Source organism: Cavia porcellus, unplaced genomic scaffold (genome assembly GCF_034190915.1).
Source record: "Cavia porcellus strain 051 isolate PalLab524CR breed Dunkin Hartley unplaced genomic scaffold, mCavPor4.1 scaffold_12, whole genome shotgun sequence".
In the NCBI taxonomy this organism is placed as follows: domain Eukaryota; kingdom Metazoa; phylum Chordata; class Mammalia; order Rodentia; family Caviidae; genus Cavia; species Cavia porcellus.
This window is the reverse complement of record NW_026947495.1, coordinates 69558824-69578870: the sequence shown is the minus strand read 5'-3', so window position 1 is coordinate 69578870 and position 20047 is coordinate 69558824. Positions and strand designations below refer to the sequence as shown.

The 20047-nt window shown below is 36.8% G+C and overlaps 1 protein-coding gene across 6 annotated transcripts in view; it reads left to right on the top strand.

The window, feature by feature from the left end:
* Window positions 1-1545: 1545 nt before the first annotated feature.
* Window positions 1546-20047, top strand: part of Nckap1 (NCK associated protein 1) — an 82929-nt gene continuing 64427 nt past the window's right edge. For 2 of the 6 annotated variants that reach the window (XM_063259404.1, XM_063259403.1), the window contains exons 1-3: window positions 2204-2427; window positions 16160-16177; window positions 17206-17316. In XM_063259404.1, coding sequence (XP_063115474.1) covers window positions 2320-2427; window positions 16160-16177; window positions 17206-17316 — 237 coding nt within the window. In that variant the 5' untranslated portion in view covers window positions 2204-2319. Of the gene's footprint in view, window positions 1714-2203; window positions 2428-16159; window positions 16178-17205; window positions 17317-20047 lie in introns of those variants that run through there. The other 4 variants (XM_023561129.2, XM_013142387.3, XM_063259406.1 and 1 more) reach the window with 2 other exon arrangements.

Here is a 20047-nt window from a genome sequence, read left to right as displayed (position 1 = left end):
ACCTAGCACTTTTTCTAAAAAGTGAGATAATCTTGCACTGGTATGATTTTGTAATTCATCTTCTAAAATTATTTGAGATTTCACCAAAAGAGCACACATTATCCCCAATTTCCACCACCTTTAGTTTTTGGTTGCCTCCCCCCTGGTGGTGGGGCTCCTTTCCTAGCTCTCCTACGATCCTAGGCTCCAGATCTTTGCTTTTGCTAAATTAATATATTATCATTTTGGAAAACAACTGGATAAATTAAACCCCCCAACTAGTTCATTACAAACCGTAAACGGATCTCTTGGAAGTGTGTGCAATTTTTTTTTAATTTTGAAGACTACATATGAAGTGTTCATTCAAGCTAATGCAACTCCATGACCAGAGTTCAAGCACACTTGCGGATATGATTATGACTTTTTGGGAGCAATACTACTCTTTTTAATATTCTTTAAATCCACTCCATCTACTCCCTCTTACTTTGGGATACTGAAATGAAACAACAGTGGCTATAACCCGTTTTAAAATGTTTTAAAAAACTATTATTCAGTTTTCCTTTTAAGAAAATATTTTGGTCAATTCAGTGATAGCTTATTTACGCCTAGACTGTCTTTTTTTGAAAGTGGTATGACATTGTTGATTTATGCACATAGCATAAAAGATTAATATATAGACGATAAAGCTCCGAGTACCAAATTGGTCTGCGTGCTCTGCGCAGAATTTTCCACCCTGGTGATTTCAGGTAAGGCCCTGACGCAGTCACTGTGGAGCTTCCTCTAAAGTTTGTGATCAGAGCATATAGACTTGGAGGGGCTGTTAGACTAGACTCATCAAAGGAGAAAGATGAGTAATTGAACCATCCAGGCCAGAACAGTGCTGGCTATGTCCCCGTACTGGATTGCTGCAGAGCTAACACTGCTTGCAAGTTTGCTGAGCTGAAAGAAAAGACTGATCACCGGTCTGGTAAGAACCCGGAAGATGGGCCTAAATTTTTGAAATCTGTTGCTGCTATTGTTCCAAGCATGCCCATGTGTGTTGAGAGCTTCTCTGACTGTCCACCTCTGAGCTGTTTCGCCGTTTTTGACTACACAGGCAGTTGCTGTCGGTGTCATCAAAGTAGTGCACCAGAAAGCTGATGGAGCTGGCCAGGTCACCAAGTCTGCCCAGAAATCTCAGAAAGCTACGTGAATATTACCTCTAACACCTGCCACCCCAGTCTTAATCAGCGGCGGAAGACGGGTCTCAGAACTGTTTCTCCCAATTGGCCATTTAAGTTTAATAGTGAAAGACTGGTTAATGGCAACAATGCATCGTAAAACCTTCAGAAGGAAAGGAGAATGTTTTGCGACCATTTGTGTGTGTGTGTGTGTGGCAGTTTTTAAATTATTAGTTTTTTAAATCAATACTTTTTAGTGGAAACAACCTGACCAAAAATCTGTCCTGGAATTTTGAGACCCATTAAAACAAAGTTTAATGAGGAAAGAAAGAAAGAAGCAAAGTGTAGAATGCTCCCAAGAGCGATTAGGGTGGAGGCTGGAACAAACGGGAGCCGCCCCCCCCCCCCCCCCGCCCAAGCTCTTGGCCAAATGTTTATTTATTTAAATTATTTTAGCCTCCCTTCCGCCAGAGGCGGTCAGGATCTGCTCCGGATAGGAGCCCCCGGGACACGTTCCAACCCGGGGAGCCGGGCTGCCCTCTCTTTTGATCTTCCTGCCGCCGATTGGAATGGGGTAAAAACAGCCCCCACACCTTGCCCAGTTTCTGCTGGTTTCCTTGAGCCGTGTTGCAGAGGTGCAACTTTTGGAAACTTGGAGCGCAGGAGACACACAGACCACCGGCCAGCGAATCCGAGCTCCGGACACAGACCAGAGCCGTGAGGGGGCGTGGCCGCGGAGGGGCGTGGCTTCTCCGACGCGAGCGGGGCGGGGCGGGGCCGGCGCTGCGCTTCTGCGTCCGGCCTGACGGGGGTGCCCGCGCGGCGGATCAGGTGACCGCGCGCTCGCTCGACTGGGGCTGCGGGAAGAGGCCTCGTTCTCAGCCGCCGTCGCCGCCGCCGCCGTCGCCACACCTAGTGGGGAATCCAGGGAGGCGGCGCGGTGGGGGCCGGGGCGGAGTGCGCCGGGCGTGGGCACGGGCACGGGCGGCGGTGGACGGCTGCCGGGCCAGCGAGGCGTCGGCCGCGGCCAGCTGTGTGGCGGCGCGGGTCGGGCGAGGCCATGGGCGCGCTGCCCTGAGGCGGAGGTCGCGGCGGGCGGGGAGGAGGCCGGAGAGCGGCGGCGGCGGCGGCGGCGCAGGCCGGGGCGGGGGCGCGAGGCGGCTGCACCGGCACCGGCACCATGTCGCGCTCCGTGCTGCAGCCCAGTCAGCAGAAGCTGGCGGAGAAGCTGACCATCCTGAACGACCGGGGCGTCGGCATGCTCACCCGTCTCTACAACATCAAGAAGGTGCGCGGGCCGGGAGGGAGGCCGCGGCGGGCTGGGAGGCCGGCGGGCGGGTGGGGGCGCGATCTGGGCCTGACGGCACCAGCCCGGCCCGGTGCCCGAACGCGCCGCGGCCTAACGCGGAGCCCGAGGAACCCTCGCCACCAGGCCTGGCTCCTGGCCTCGTCGCCGTCGCGGGCAGGGAAACTTGGTGGTCGCGGCCGAGGTGGCCGAGGGCCCCAGCGTTGGAGGCAGCGGCTTGCACCACCTCTGCATCTGGGTCCCGCGGGGACCGCGCGGCCCCTCGGAGGAGCCCCGCGATCCCCCCCGAGTCGCCCCTGGAGTGTGGATTCCTAAAGAGACACTCCGGAGAGCGCGCTGAGGATCAGGGTGGTTTCCTCGAGGAGATGGAGAGGAGGGGGAAGTGAGGGTGGAACCAGTTGTCCTCGGAAATAGTTGTAGGCTGTGAGTCACTGGAACAGGAATAACCACCTTGTCGCTCTCTATTCCTCCCCATCTGAGTTTTTCCAACACCATTTCTTGAAATATCGAAATACGTTTCTGCTGCTCCGGCTTTATAGCGCAGTTGGGTAATTAGAGTGATACATCTAATAGACTCAGGCCAAATGTGTGCAGTGCAGGTCTTCAGATTAAAGAGAGGAAGGCTGAATTGGAGTTAAGAAAAGTGCACGTGAAAATAGAAAAAAATGATATAAATTTTTCAGGTGAGACAAGCCGACCTCATTCCTTTTTAAGACACAGTTCGTTTAACAGGCTTGAGGATAAAGGTTGATTTATTTGTACATTTTGACTTAGTAATTTTAAAGGCTGTCCCAAGTTAATAAATAATTAACTTTGGAAGTTGCCACTCACCTGAAGGCAAGTACCTTGCGTTCCCTTCTGCCTGTTTTGGATGGCTTTGATTTCAGGGTCGTTAAGCTCCCTTCTTCCACCAAGGACTCTTGATTATAATTTTATATAGGTTGGGAGTTTTTTTTTTTCCTGGGAGTATGATTGCAAATTTTTGGATGAGATTGTGCTGCAAGAGAGATTTTTTACTTGGTTCCCATGTGCCAGCTTGTCTAAAAAACGAGCGAGTCAAACATTACTAAAAGTCACTAGATCTGCGGTATTGTGGTTAAAGGAAATGGTTATGATGGTTTCCAGAAGAGGAAGTGAGAGTAACATCAAAAGTGATTTGGGGATTTGGGTAAAATACTTTTTTAAAGTAGCTGTTATACATTGTTAAATAGTGTAAGTGCAATCAGAATTGAATATTCCACTTTCATAGGTAAGGTTAACCTAAATTCTAAGCATTTGAGTTGTTTGCATTGCAGTTCACTGTCTTTTCTCAAAGCACTTTTTTCATTTCCTGTTTTGAGAAACTTCAGGCTCTCATTGGTATTAACTGCAGAAAATTTAAAATAGGTTGAATGTGATCCTTGTTACTGCCAAGTGTCAAGTATCTTGAATTATTGAAATAGTGCATTTCAGCACTTCCTGTACGTTCACAGTTTTTTTTGGGAAGTATTTTCAATATTTTACCTGATTTTATGAGTTTGCTCTGGGTAGTGTAATTTGTTTTTGAAGTAATATTTAGGGCATTGCTTGGCATATGAGGCCATTGTTTAGGTCTTGTCGAAATGAGTGTGACAGAGGGAGAAACAGAGGGAGGGAGAGAGAGAATGAACAAGTGTATGTTGCTCTAATAGCTTTTGGTTTCTTTCCCTTGCATAATTTTGCCTATAAGTGCGTTGGATAGATTTTTTGATCTTTCAGCCTATGGAATTGTCTGTAAGACTGTTAAATTTCCCCAGCTGGCTAAGGATTGAAACATTTGTTCAAATATCTTGCCAAAGAAGTAAGAAAGATCTGTTCACCATGTGTTTATAAGATTCATTGCTTTTAGGATTTTTATGGCAAAGATAGTCCATGTAATCTTTTCTCTGAATTTCTTAATTTTCCTTAAAAAAAAAAAAAACCTTGCACTTCATAATAATGTCTGGCAACCAATTATCACGTTTTTATTATTACATTTGTGCATTAGGTTGTCTACCAAATCTGATTTTTGGCTTTATTTTAGTTGGAAGTAGAGGTTGAATATCCCTTATGAAAAATACAGAATTACTTCTAATTTTAGATTTATTTTCAGATTTTGGAATATTTAAATATATGTATGTATATTATATGTATATAAAGTCAGATATCCTGGTGATGGAACCCAAGTCTAAACATGAATGTTTCATACGTATCTTATACACTTGCTCTGAAAATAATCGTAGGCAGTATTTTTAGTGCTATTGCTGTTTTGACTGTGTCCTATCACATAAGGTTAGGTGTGGAATTGACACTGTGACATCACGTAGACACTCAAAAAGTTTCAAACTTAGGAGCATTTCAGGTTTTGAATTTTCTGATTCAGGGTACTAAACCGTATACATTGGAAGTGATGGTAGTGCGCATATACATCGTTAGGAGTTTGGTTGCAGGGCACTACAACTTTAGAAAAGCATGAAAGTCGCTCATACCCTTAAATAAATATTGCCTAACAAGCAGAGAAACTTTTTTTTACCATCTATGAGCTATGTAAAATAGGTTATTATAGTTAATTATATGCTCACACACTTAGATGGGAGTGTTAACATAGTTTATGAAAACTTTTTCAATACGTCAGTCAACATATTTGAGATCTAAATATTTACAAGTTGTGAGAATCTTAGGGAACTTGTGGTTTGAGGATGTAATAATTCATAAGGAGTATTTTAAATAAAAGATGTGAGTTAATAGACAATTTATATGTAAATATTCATTAATTCCTTATAGTTTTTTTTTTAATACACATCTTCTCCTTCTAAACTTAATAATGCCTCTCACTAATACAGTGATTTTAAACCCTTTTGAAACAAATTAACACTGGGCCAAAAGTGAGGAGTTTGCCTTTCACTCTTGAGTTTGTCGCTGCGAGTTCTGTAACACTGGGCAGGTGACTTGACTTCCTGAACTTCCTTTCTTCCTCTGTAAAATGGAGAAATTCAACCCTGAAGTCTGTTTGGCCCTAATGATGTTATGTTTATTAGTTCATTTAGAGTAGTAGAGAAGTTACAGGCGGATGGTTTTTCTGTAGCATGGGGATGGTAATGCCTGCGTGGCCTACTTCACAGGGTGGTTTGTGAAGGGAAAGAATGGTAAAATGTGAGAATAGTTTAAGGTTTCTATGCTTGTTGTGCAGTATTTTTTTATGGGTGTGAGCAGCTTCCACGAGCATCATTTGTTTTCCTGATGTTTTACTGTCATGTGACCAAACTCCTAAGTCCCAAAAGAAAATGTTTTTCTGAGCTTAAAATATACGTCTTCTTTGTCATTTACTTTTTTCTTTTCCCTTTTTTTATTAGGAACATGAGGTTGATCTTTGTATGAAAAAAGGTCTCAGCTAATGCTTGTATAGTTTTCCTCTTATTTTAAAGGGTAGCAAAGGAGAAAAAACCTTCCACAATTGTAAAGTGTTTATTACGAGGATTTCACACAGTTCCTTTTTAAGAATTTGGTGAGAGAAAAATTCCTCTGCCTGGAGCCTCTTCAGTCTTCTCCTGTTTTCAGATTGCTTATTTCCTGAGGGGGAAAGTTAACCGGAATAGTAATGTAAAATTGGAAGTTTTAAGCTGATAACCTGCTTCATGAATGAGGGGAAAAAAATGAGAGGGAGCATAGTGCTGGGTAAAGGCAGAGGAACTGGCTTCAGTCTTCCCTCTCCGAGTTGAATCGAGGACATTATTCTCTCTGCTGGTCAGTCAGGCGCAGGGAAATCAGGTCAGCCTTATTCCAAGATTGCATTGTGGCAGTTCTGTTCCATAAGAATTTTTCTCTGCGTATGATATTTCATTAAGAATCTTAAACATGGTGAGAAGGAAACATTACCCCTAAATAAAGTTTAGTTTAAATGACATATATGTGACTTTATTTTTCAAAGAAGCTGTATGTAAAATGAAATTTCAGTAATTTTTTGCTTCTTGTGCTAGAGTAGGCTGAGAAGATAAACTAAGGATCATAAGAGAATATGGGAGAAAAATACTTAAAAGATTTTTTTAGTAGCAATTATGTGATGATTTGTGTCTTGTTCTAATGAAGTCATTAAATAAACCAAGTATTAGTTTAATGAATGCAAAAGGAAGTTGTTTAACATAATACACATGTGACTTCAAAAATACATTCTTTTCATCTTGTGTTTTAAAAAATAAGCTATTTATTTTTTATACTCTTTTCTGTATAAATGTTAACATTCATGCAGGTTTTGCATTATAATTAAATTAGGTAGATTCTTTACAAAAATAAAATTTGAGAAGCAACATGGACCAGTTTACCTATAAATGAAGTTAGTTATAGTCCTTAATCTATTGCTTGTATATTTACATTTAAAGAAAATTAATGGAATAATCATATTTAGTGAGTTACATCCAGTATGTTAAAAAATGAAGAGGCCAAGATGAAAACTGTGTATGTGGAAAAGGTCTTGTCTTTTCAAGTTAGGATGATTGAAAATCTAATTCATGCTCTTTGGTAATTTGTAGTGAAATTACCACAATGATTTTGGGCCAGATTTAGTGGATGTGCATTTTACCTTAGTAGAACTGAGCAGTTGCGTTGCCTTTGACCTTCTTAAGACCAGTTGTTCAGTATTGCACATAATAAAAGTGCAGTATTGGCTGGCTGCCATTTATTGAGATTTTGCACTATGCCTTTTTTTCTTTTAGTTATCCTCAGATCTATGATGAAGGTTGCTATGTTAGAAAGAAATTGAGTTTTTGAGAGTTTAAGTAACTTGCAGATGATCACAGAAAAGCAAGACTTGGATTGGAATTTTCTTTCTTGACCCCTAATTTGGAGGTCTTAATTATTCTTGACATTAGAGTTACAAAAGATATTAGCAAATTGCTATAGCAGTTATTTCTTCTCAAACCTGCTTGTGGAAAGATATAGTTCAGCTTTGGAATACACAATAACCTTTTAAAGAAATGGGCAGTTACAGAAATAATTTTCTATTTTACTGTGAACTGCTGTGAAGTTTGTATGAAAAGACCCTTCAAAACATGTAATCAGTGTTACCAGTGTGATTCTTTTAACTTTTATGTTTTATGATACTGGCAAGCAAACCCAGGAAAATTTCACCAAGCTTCATTTCCCCCCCCCCCCACTTTTTTGGTACTGGAAATCAAATTCATAACCTGGAGCTTGCCAGGCAGGCACTTATGCCTCTGAGCTGACTCCCTGGTTCTCTTCCCCTTCCTTATTTATTTACTGTTTAATTTTTGAAACAGACTCCAAGTTGCCCAGCCCAGGCTTGATCATGGAATCCTCCTGTCTCAGCCTCTTTAATGGCAACTTCGCTTTGACTGTGTAGTGTTTTAAAATGCAAAATAGTTCAGAATTAGGTAAATGTTTAAACTTTCCTGGGGAAATGTATTTTTTATTGACTTTGCATGTTAAATGTATTTTTCTTATATGGTTATTGCTAATATTTATTTCTGGATGCATTTTATAACATACAAACTGAAAATACTAACCATATAATAAAATCAGGGTGAAATTTTGCTTGAAAGGAAAGATGTGAACAAAAACAAGCAATTTTCTGTCTTTAAAAAAGTGCACTCAATTCTTGCTTAAAAATATGTTTTTAATTTTGAAATTTCAGGTATAATTTTTCACTTCAGATTTTTATTTTTAAAATCAAATGTTAATGTTTTTACGTTGAAAAATCCTCTCACTTGAAATATAAGAAACAGTTAAGAAAGCATGACCAGTAATAAGTCCAGATCTTTCAGGGGAGGCATTATAAAATAGTACTTCATTACACACATAAGATTTATTTCAATTTTTAATGTTGCATTTATTAGTCAATCTAGTAAGTCTTAACTTTGATCCTGTAATTTAAGAATTAGCAACTTGTTGCTAGACTTTAGTAAACTGTTTAATTTTGTAGTGGTGAGAAAACCTAATAGGTAATCATAGGACTGGAATATGATACTTAAATGATTAAGCTTCCTAAAACTATAGTTGTAGGTAGATTTCTCCATGTGCTAGATTCAAAGTAATCTCTTTTTTTCTTTTCTGAGACAGTCTCCCACCTTGTGGTTCAGGCTGATCTTCAGCCTCGGGAGTGCTGGGGTTACAGGCAGGAGCCAGGAATCTCTTGTTTTTGCATAAAAGAGCCTACAATGGAAAATACTTCTGTTGTGAAGTTGATTAATGTAGATATTACATCTTTAGAACTGTTTTATAAGTTAAATGAGCAGGTCTTTCACGTAGTTGAGTGTTTCTTTTTTATTTCCATTTCATTTGTTGAATGTTGTCATGGCATTGGAGAAAAAGTGTCAATTCGGATGAAGTTTGCCATGTCTAAGTATTCATGTCTTACTGAGGATGGAGAGGCACAGATACTTAAAATGCAGTGTGTAGGTGGGATTGTGGGATTTTGAGAAGGGAGTTAAGGATTCTAGTCTGGGAGAAATGGGCAGGATTGTGAATTTGTGGTGGTTTTTGATGTATCAGTAGGAGCTTAGGCAAACATTGACAAAGGCTAGCCATCATTATTTCAGATTGCACACCTTTTGTTCAGTAGAATAGATAAAGACACAAAAAACAAGGTTATAAAATACCTCAGTAATGCTTTCCTTACAGACATTACATTGTAACTTTTTTTTTTTTGTCTTTTTCCTTTTTATCGATACCGGTGATCGAACTCATGACTGCCTGCTTACAAGATAGGCGCTTATGCCGCTGAGCTAAATACTTCTAAACTTTGCCACATTATTATTTTCTAAACTTTTTCCATATTAGATGAATATTCTGTAAGTTGAGAGCTATGTTCTAGAGAGAGCTTTAATGCTAATTTTTAAAAAAAATTTTGGGGGCTGGGGATTTAGCTCAGTGGCATAAATTCCTGTCTTGCAAGCAGGCAGTTGTGAGTTCAATCCCCGGTACCGATAAGAAGACAAAAAAAAAATTTTTTTTTGGACGTTATCTTTCTGGGCTATAGTTTATTTGGTTGTTAGGCAGAGAGAGAATGATCTTTTATCAATACACAATAGAATTATCTCAGAAAGTTTTACAGTGTTTTATATTTCTGGACCTGAAATAATAATGATGGTGATGATGATGCCCATGAAGTTGTTCTGATGTTAAGAACCAGAGAAAAAAGAACCTGGACTTGGTAGTGCAGGCCTATAATCCCAGCACTCCCGAGGTGGAGGTGGCGGCGGGGGGGGGGGGGGGTGTCACTGTGAGTTCAAGGCCAGCCTCAGTTACATTTCCAGACCTATCTTACAAAAGAAAGAAAGATGAGCTGGGGGTTTAGCTCAGTGGCATAAGCACCTGCCTTGCAAGCCCAGTTGCAAGTTCGATCTCCAGTACCAAAGGAAAAAAAAGAAAGAAAGAAAAAGGAAATATATAAAATGTTCGTAAAGTTTCTGTTTTCTTTCTCTGTAATTATTCTCTGTCATGATTAAGTTTTGTTATCTGGGTTATATGTAAATTTGTGGAAGGCTGCACATAGGCTGTTTTGTTTGGCAAGACCAGCTTCCTGGAACTTACTTGCTCTCAGCTCCAATTATGCCCAGCCTGTGTTTTTTTGGCTTTCTAAGCCATGCTAGTACTCCACCTCTCCCACATTGTGGAATACTCTTTTATTAACCTCATAGGTTGAATGTTAAGTGAATTAACACATATTATTAATACAGTGCCTGATAAAAGTAAGAATAAATGTTGGCTATGGATATTAGTTCTATTTCTGGAGCATGGAACAGAATGAACACTTTAATGTACATTTTCTACTAAATCAAGCTCAAAACTGTCAGGAAACATTTCTTGTACTATTCCTTTTTACTACTTGATGTTATAGTCTGCTATGTACTTGCTTTCAATACAGAAGTATTTGTATTTCAGAAGTGTATTCTACAGTGGTCCTTTGTAGAACCACAATTTAATAACAGAAGTGTGATAATATGTAATACCTGAAAAAAACCTAAACCTTTGCTTTTTTAAATTGATCTGTTCCTGTGAAAGCTGAGAAATGTTTAAGGACAGTAGTGATACAGATGTTTTCTTGTGGATTGAGTAGCAATTGGTAACTCATTTGAATCACTAAAAATTTTAATAAAGGATTTTGGAGGATGGAATGGGTTGAATAATTTTTTAGCTTATAAGTTTTCCAAAACTTGTGCTTAGAGGAAAATAACCATAATTTCTTTCTTTAGATCTGTTGTAACTGGTCTAATGTGGTTATTAATAAAATTACATTGTTTTGAAGGTTATTTCTAATTTCAATATACTTTCCTGTTAAGCCACTTAATCTGTTAACAGTGGATTTCTTTTTTTCCACCTGACCACCTAAAGTGCTAATTTAAATCACATGGGTTGGACAGAATATACACAGGAGAAAAACATTTGGGAAATCACTGCTGATACTAGAATCCAAAGTATGTTTTGCAGTTGATAGGTTTTAAAATATTTATTGGCCCTTTTCACACTATATGTGTTGTATTGCTTTTATTAGTTAGAACAGTGATGGCGAAACTTTTAGAACTTGGAGCTTTAAATGATACAGGCAGCCCACTGTGGTAACCGTGCTGTAGGCTTGCCACTGTGAATTAGGACACAGAACAACGTAATCTCAGGTTGTCATGTTTTGTGCTTTTCTGCTGTTTGACATGATTCAAATGGGGTTGGTTTCTGTTTCACATATACCATTCTTGCTGTGACCCTTGGGATTTTGATCTTTTCCAGTAGAATTTAAGAAAATTATTTAGTTAAGTATTTTTCCAAAGGAATATGTTCTACTGAGTTAAGCTACAATTTAAAAAAAACTGATGATATTTTTCGCCTGGATAATAACACTATGAATTTGCATTTGGTTCTGCTAATTAGTGGTTCTTTGTGTGTGTATGTGGGGGGAGGGTTTGAGACAGGGTCTTGCTGTGCTTTTCGGACTGGTTTGAACTCATGACCAACCTTGAGTTTACAGCAGTACCCCAGCCTCCCAGGTGCTGGGATTACAGGTGTCCCCCACCCATCCCCGCCCGAAATTGTCATGCTCAAGGTTAGTAGTTCTAAAACCTTGAGCATGACAATTTCTCTGAAGTTTCTTTGTATTCTCTGTTTTAAAAATTCATTTTACTGGTACGTCTTAGGTACAAGTAATATCACATTCATTATAGGGAATTTGTACCTGTATACCATGTATCTTATTTTTTTCCCATTCTCCTCCCCACCCTTCAGTCCTTCTTCCTTATTTATAAAAACTTTATTTCCATTTTTTCTTTTTGTTCTTTTTCTTTCTTTTCCCTTCCTTTTCCCCACCCGGCTCTGCTTGTTCTCTTTCCCATTTGAACATTTTTCCTATTTCACAGTATCTGTTACACAGTTTGGTCCTTTTATTTACCCTTTCAGTTTCCCTCTTCATACTCTCTTGATTGGTAGTTTAGGCAATTTGTAACGTATAGGTATTTTGCCCAGTAAAGGTTGTTTTTACTTTCCATGGTCTTGGTGTCTTGGATTTTTTTTTTTGGACACATTCTCACTATGCAGTTCAGGCTGGCCTTGAACTTGTTGTGTAACCTAGGCTGTCCTCAAATTTATGGCAATCCTCTTGCCTTGGTCTCCCAAATGTTATAATTATAGGTGTATGCTACCATGCCAGGCTTTGGATTTTTTTTGTTTGTTTGTTTCTTGATTTTGCTAATTTCTTATGAATAGAAGAATTTTAAAAATCTCTACATAACTTTTTTAGCACTGTAGTGTGTTCTTAGAAAAATAAGTAGCAATAAATAGTACAAATAAGTAGCAGTAAGTGAAATTAAGCCATGATATGTGTGCTTATGTGTAGCAGCCTGAGGAAAAGAAGAGGTTTTGGTAGTAGGATGGAAGATTTGTTTTAAAGTCAGACTTTAAAGTTCTTATCAAATCTAGTCATGATAGTTCTAATAATGACATTTATTTGGTAGCCTGAGTAGAATGTTTTTTGGAATTCGTTGTCTTTTGTTTTTTGTGATAACACAAAATTTGTGTTTTGTGAGAAAATGAATTTGGGGATCTTATATAATTGGAAACTCCATAATAGAGATCTTCATATTGAGCAGTTATGTTAAAAAAGAGAGGATAATTATTTAGAACTTACTACTTATGTGCCAGGCATTGAAATAAGCACTATCTGTGTTCTATTTTCAAAAATCTTAACAGTTCATTTGTGCAGATAGTAATGATATCCTTAATTAATAGATTTGGAAGGGGACTATCTCATTTACTTATTAGTGAGACAAAATATCCTACACTCAAAGTTAAAGGAGGATAGGTTTATTTAGCTTACAGTTTGTGGAGGTTTCAGTCCATAATCAGCGGCTGCAAAGCAGGGTGACATGGCAGACAGACATCAGAGGAGAAACAGTTCATGTTGGGTAGAAGGTGGCAAAGCCAGGGACCACCACAGCTCTTTTTATCCCTTATATATTATCCAGGCTATTTAGGGAGGGGTTAGCACTCACACCCTTAATCCCTAGTGCCCTTGAGCCTTTCATTGCACCATGAGACAGTTCCAGCATCACGTACTCTAGATCCAGCCATCTCTAAAAAAGCATCACCTCTGACCATAGGAGGTTATGGGGTGACCTAGACACAGCTGTTAACAGTGAAGCTTACAGGTCAGTTTGTCTCTAATCATATAAGATGTGATCCACTTGACTTGAGATAGAATTTTTAGTTATTGTATATAAATTTTTCCCTAACAGTACTATAATTTTATCTGCCACATTAAACAGTGCTAACCTTTTTGAATTTAAATAGTATAACTAGAGTATTTATGGAAAGTAAAGTTACAATTCTGCGGACTAGAAATTTGTGTAAGTATTTAAATTCATTTTAGATCTAAAGATCTAAATCAAATTTGAAACATTGAATCGAAATATATGAGAGGGAACACTTTACATCTGTAGCGCATATATAGTTTAGTTTCTGTGTAGTGAATAACCTCTATTCATTTTTGGTTCTGATATAAATTTCTGGTAGATACAAGCCTGGGGGACTTCAGTGTAATTTCGCAATGTGTTCATCGTTGGGAATGGTTGGGAAAGTACAGAAATTTTTACTAATACTTAATTCATAGTTTGTTAAATATTTTGATTCAGTCTTTGTGGTAAAGCTTTTTGAAATACGTTAGTAGAAATATATTACTAAGGTAGTATGTAGTTTTAAAAATTTTTTGTACTTCAAGGATGACAATTTTAATAGTGAATGATAATTTTGTATTAATATTATAGCTGTAGAATAGGTTGAGTTATAGTTTCAGATTGTACTAACAGCAGGCTATAGTCTGACAACTTGAAATTATCTTATAGTTTGTCCTCAAAATGAAATTTTGTTAGGGTAGGAAAGATTAATTTTTATAAGTAGACCTATGTTCAGTTGGAATTTTGCTCCCCTAGTTTAGTATAGTACAAAAACTACCCAAAAGAATTATAATAAAAGCTGTTCAGGATATATACTATCTGGGTGGTAACTTTTAGTCACAATAGTTTTTTTCATTTTTTGTATTTTTTCCTTTTTTGCCTGAGTATTCCTCCTAAGTCTCTTGTTATTAAGTAAATCAAGAGTTGCTTTTAGAAAAGATAAAATGTTCAACACTTCTATATACTTTCTGTGAGCCTTGTATTTTTTGAGTGCTTATGGTATGTGAAATACTCTAGCTTCTTTCTCTCTCATAGTGAACTTTTTAAGGTAATTTGTAATTATTTTCTCCAGATTAATAAATAAAGACACTCAGATACAGAGAAGTTAAAAAAAAAATCACTTGTTGTTATAAAGGATGGAGCCATGATTTGGACATGGATGAACCTAGCTTGCAAACTCATGTCTTGGCCGGGGGTGCGGTTCATTGGTAGAGCATGTGTTCAGCATATGTAGACTTCTGGGTTATAGTCTCTAGTGACAAAAAACCCTGTGTTTGTCAGGCGTGGTGGCCCACACCTGTAATCCCAGCACTAGGGAGGCTGAGGCAGCAGGATCCTTGCAAGTTTGAGACCAGCCTGGGTCACAAAGTGAACCCAAGGCCAACCTGAACTGCATAGTGAGACCCTGTCTCAAAGACAAAAAACTAAAAACAAACACAAAACCTGTGTTAATAACTGTAAGAGTAAACTCTTACAGTACAGCAATACAGTGATTTACACTTAAAGTAAATGAACAAAATATTGTATGTGTTTGAGAGGGGAATCTTAGTTATATAAGGAAGTTTATCCTTTATTGCTATTTCAATATACTATACTGTGATAAAGACTGTTACTATCGTGATTATTCATGTTAGGCTTTTATAATTGGGTGACTGTAACAGCAGCTAACATTTTTAGAGCAATTCCTATGCCATTTTTTGTCCTCTTCAAATCCTCAGGACCCTATGAGGTAATTATTTTCCCCTGCAAATTCACAAATAAAGAAACTAGATGTTATATAATATATCCAAGGTCCCATGGTTAGTAAGTAGTGAAACTTGAAACCCACCTAATTTTATTCTACAATCTGTTTTTATCCTTTTTGTGTACTGCCTCCCAGTGTAGGATATTTAGGTTAAGACCCTCTGGGCAATATGGATGAAGGTAAATCAGTTTCAAGGGAAAAAGATTCTACATATCTCTTTATTTTTCCATTGAAAGAAGTTTCATTTTTTGTTTTTAAGCATAATAAGAACTGTTTACACACACATACACACTTGGTTAAATTTCTGCATTGTAAAATTTATGATCATGGGAAGTGGGTATTGTAGTCTAATGTATTTTCTTTCATATTTGATAGTTACTAATAATGTTAGCTGAATTTATAGCTGGATTTCTTAAATAATCAAAACAGGAAAGATAATATATGTCCTGAAAGAACTAGCCATAATTCAAAGTCACTTTATGTTTCTGTGCTATCTTAGACACATTTATGAAACTCAATTTTAATTGTGCCACTGGTGCAAGGAAGTGTTAATCTGGAGCAGTTCATTTTTGACCAAATTCTTAGTTACATGATTCTTAGTAGTTACAGCTTGAGGAGAATAAATGGAGATTAATTTTAAGAAATAACACTTTAAAGCAGTGATAGTGTATTCTGAGGAACAATCAAATGTATGTTAATATGTTGAAATGGAATTTACATTCTAACTTTGTATCAGCCTTAGCCTGTGATTTGTAAATTTAAAAAAATTATCTAGTTATATTTGAGAATTGAGTTTTTTTTTTTTAACTGCATTCCTATTTCTAAAGTATAGGAATGTGTACTTTGATTTTTATATTCTGGCTTAGAAGCTAGGTGATATTTGAAAAAGTTTCAATATGAGTTGAAGTGCAAAAGTCATCCAATAACAATTTATTTTTATTCTTGGCTACCGTTTCTTTTTAAGGTATGTAAACTTTCACTGATGGTTTTGCTCCTGTTTCTATAGCTGCATGTAGCCTTTATTTTTCCTTCTTTCTAGTATTAAGTTGCCTTAAAGCACCAAGATACTGACATGGTTGTACACTTACACAGCAGTATTCAAATTTGAGTAGTATAAATTATATTATTGTATATGAAAACTCGCTACTTAGAATACTTTAAAAATTGTAGCACCATATAGTTCTAATCTTGTTTTGTTATTCCTAGCCTTTAGTACAAAAGTTTTCTACTGAGAAGTATGTCATAGTTTGACAATTATTGTTTACACGTAATTCTCTCTCTTTTTATTACAATGCTTCCCCAGCAAGGACAAGTTTGGAAGGTTTGCAAAGCTTTTCACCTTCCCTCTGCCCGCTTGCCCGCTTTCAGATCAGTTTCATGTTTCATAACTTCTCTTTCTGTAATCCACAACATAGCCAGTTAATAGTAAAAAAAGACCCATTAAATGCAGTACTGCATTTCCTCACACATAACAAACAGAAAGGACACATCCTTTAAAAAATAGAAGATAAATAAATAGGAGTGATACAATTTTAATAATTCCCTGAGAAATAATATCTCACTAGCAAGTAGTTAAATGTCACAAAACAAAAGTAAATAGTATGGAAAATTATATTGTGTTGCTGATAGTTCAGGTAAACAGCTTTTTCTAATAATACTTTACATATGTGTAGTGCTTTACAGTGCATTACAGGGAATGCTGCACTGCTGATGTGGTCAGATGTAAACATTTCCACTCGCTGTCTGCTAATGATATATGGAACAGATGCTGGTATAGAACAGTGCTGCTGGTATGCTGGAAAACAGTGTTATAATTCAGATGTTCAGAGGAACAGGCAACACACTTTAGCACCTTCCAGTTCTTTTGAACTAGGGCTCTTGTATTAAAATGTTTCAAGTGAATGACGAAAACATTTTGGAAAGGACATTTAAACATAAGCTTTTATTTTATAACACCTAGAAAGAAACATGTCCAGTACTGTACTTAATATTTAATTTTATAATATTTTACTAGCTTCAGATGAATACAATTCTACCTCAAACCAAGAATTTTTCTTTTCTTCTTTTTCTTTTCCTTATTTTTTATTTTTTTAGGTTTGAGCTTTTTCCTTCACTGCTGTTCTGCGCTAACTGCTTTGAAACTTTCCATGCATTTTTTTCAGTAGAAGAACATCTCTGTACTGTCTCCCATTGCATATTTCAGCTGTGACAATCCCTGCACTTTGCCTATTCATTTTATCACCTGCTCACCAAAAACAATAAATACCTCTCTAATTTCTGATTACAGATTTGCTATTCTTCATTTTGAAAGGAGGATTTATTTCACTTTTATTACTTTTTTTTTTATAGGCATGTGGAGACCCTAAGGCCAAACCATCCTACCTTATTGACAAAAATCTGGAATCTGCTGTGAAATTCATAGTCAGGAAATTTCCTGCTGTAGAAACTCGCAACAACAATGTAAGTCATCTTGATTTTTCAATTACTTGATTTTAGTCATCTATAAGCATAGCAGTGATCAGTATTGTGGTTGTGGCTCTTCTTTTGATTTTGATATTGCTATAAAGATTATAAATATTAATTAAGAGCTTTAATTATCTCTGAAACTGAAAAAAATAATTCTTCAGTACGTTGCCATTTTCCAGTGGAAAACATTTTAAATTTCTTACACAAAATTTTCTTTTGGGTGGTAACAACAGTGATGTTGGATATGTGTATAATATCCAAATATTTGTCTGAATACTAGATTTTTTTTGGTTTTATAAATTTTTAAATTTCTTTTAAAGTGAATAAATGACTTCATAGAGCTTTATTTTACTTAGTGTGTTTAGTTTTAAAAATATTTTCTTTACTAGTTTTGTAATTTACAGAAATACTTGTGAAAAGGAAATGTAAGGGTCATTACTAACCTCATGCTACTTTTCATGTAGGATTTTTCTTGGTATTGTGTAGCATTATTCAGAATCTTAGTGTATAATTTGGTAGTTCTTTATAATTTTTTAGAATAACACATTTTATAAAACTATACCATGGCATTTTTATATAAATTTTGCTGAATTGGACTCCTTTACATGTCTTCTCCTTTGATAGTCACATTATAATCTTTATCATTTTTGCTTTATGTATAAATGTAGTTTAGAAATATCCTCTCATAATTTCCATAGTTCTGTGAATCTGTTTAAAAGATGCATTATCATCTTTTTCTTTTCTCAAATCATTTGTGTTCACTGAAGATTTGTAATTAGCCTATTGATGCCACTTTTCCTGAAAAATGTTTTAATGTAGAAGGAAATGCCAGTCAGAGTTAATAAAAATGTCAGGTAAAGTGCTTTTTAAATAATTTTTTAAAGCCTATGCTTTGTTTTTGGTTTTCAAAATACTAATTTGTAGAGATCTTGGTTTTATAGATAATTGTATTTTTATTTGGTATATAAAGGTATCAAAGTTAGTTCCTGACTGCAAAATGAATGATTCAAAATACGAACTTCTTAAAAACATGACTTTTTCTGTGGAGAAGTCTTTTTTTTTTTTTTAGTTATATTATTTGACTACCTTATCTGAGAGTTTATATTCACTTTCAAAAAGAGGTTTATTATGAAAATTTCCTGAGTATAATCCTATGTATATTTCATTTTTCAGGCTCATAAATCTGACATGTACTCTTCAGAAATTTTAAAAATTTAACACGTTTATGCATACAATTTTTATGTAACATGGGTCCTGAATATGCAGCCTTTCTTGGAAGATTACCAAGAACTGATTAAATATATATTCACTGTTAAATAACAGTAATTTTTTGTTAAGGGCCAATTAAAAATTTTTGCTTTTCTGCATATGCTTCGCAAACTATTTACTTGCATAAAAGCAACTCTGTTACTTTTTGTTAATAGTTTTACTTCCCTTTACAACTTTTATTAAAGTAACAAATTAAATTCTTCTTTCTCTTTTTTGTGGGAGGACAGGCTTGGAGTGGTGATTGAATTCAGGGCTACTCTACCACTGAGCTGTGTCATCAGCCCTTTTTGTTTTGTGACACAGGTTCTCACTGCATTGCCCAGTCTGGTGTCAAACTTATGGTCTTGTTACCTCTTCCTCCCGAGTAGCTAGGATTCATGGAATGTACCACCAAAGTTGGCCAAAATTGATATTTTTAATAAAAGCTTTATTGAGATATAATTTATATATAAAGAATGATGAAATTATATGGTGAACAATTTTAAATTTTAAACAATTTGTACAGTAAAAGATACCCTTCAAGTGTTTCTTGTTGGAACACATGTATCTTGTTGTTGTTGTCACTTTTGGAAGCAGTTCTGGAAGTCCTCTTTCGTGAGTGACTTGATGAGATGTAATGGGGAAGGTGAGTTGTGGGAACACTACACTGAGTCCTTGTGTACTGAGTCTGGCATTGTGTGACTTCTGCTGTCCCCCAGTCAGAATGCCTAGGAAAGGAAAACGTTTTCATCTGTTTCAGACATCCAGGTGGACATGACAGTGCAACTAAAGACACAAAAGAAAACTTCAAAAGTGCTTCAGAAAGTGGCAAGAACAGTGGGATAAATGTGTTCTAAATCAGGGGGAATATCTTAAGGGAGATTAGTGACAGTGTGCCTTCCACTGTAATAAATTAAAAAATATGTATACCTGTACATATAAGCATTCACTGTATTTCTTGTACTGTATAATTCACCCATTTGAAATGTATAATTGCCTGTAATCCCAGCACTTGGAAAGCTGAAATGGGAGGATCATTGCAAGTCTGAGACCAGCTTGGGCTACAAAGTGAGCTCAAGGTCATCCTGCACTGCATAGCGAGACCCCATCTCAAAAAAAAAAAAAAAAGAAATGTACTATTCACAGAATTATATTGAAGCATAGCTTATGCACCATACAGTTCACTCATTAGAAGTGTACTAGTCATGGTTTTTACTGTATTCAGTAGCTCAATGAACTTAAATTTTTATAATCTCAGAAACTATACCTACTAATGTTCACGCCCAGTTTTCTATCAATGCCCCATTCCTAGGCATACACTAATCTACTTTATGTTTACTTCTGTGCCTACTGTGGAAATTTCATATGACTATAATAGGAAAATATGTGATTGCAAGGTTTATACAAGTTGTAGCATGCAGGTACAAGTGTTTCATTTCATGGCTAAGTAATATTCCATTATATGGATAGAACACAT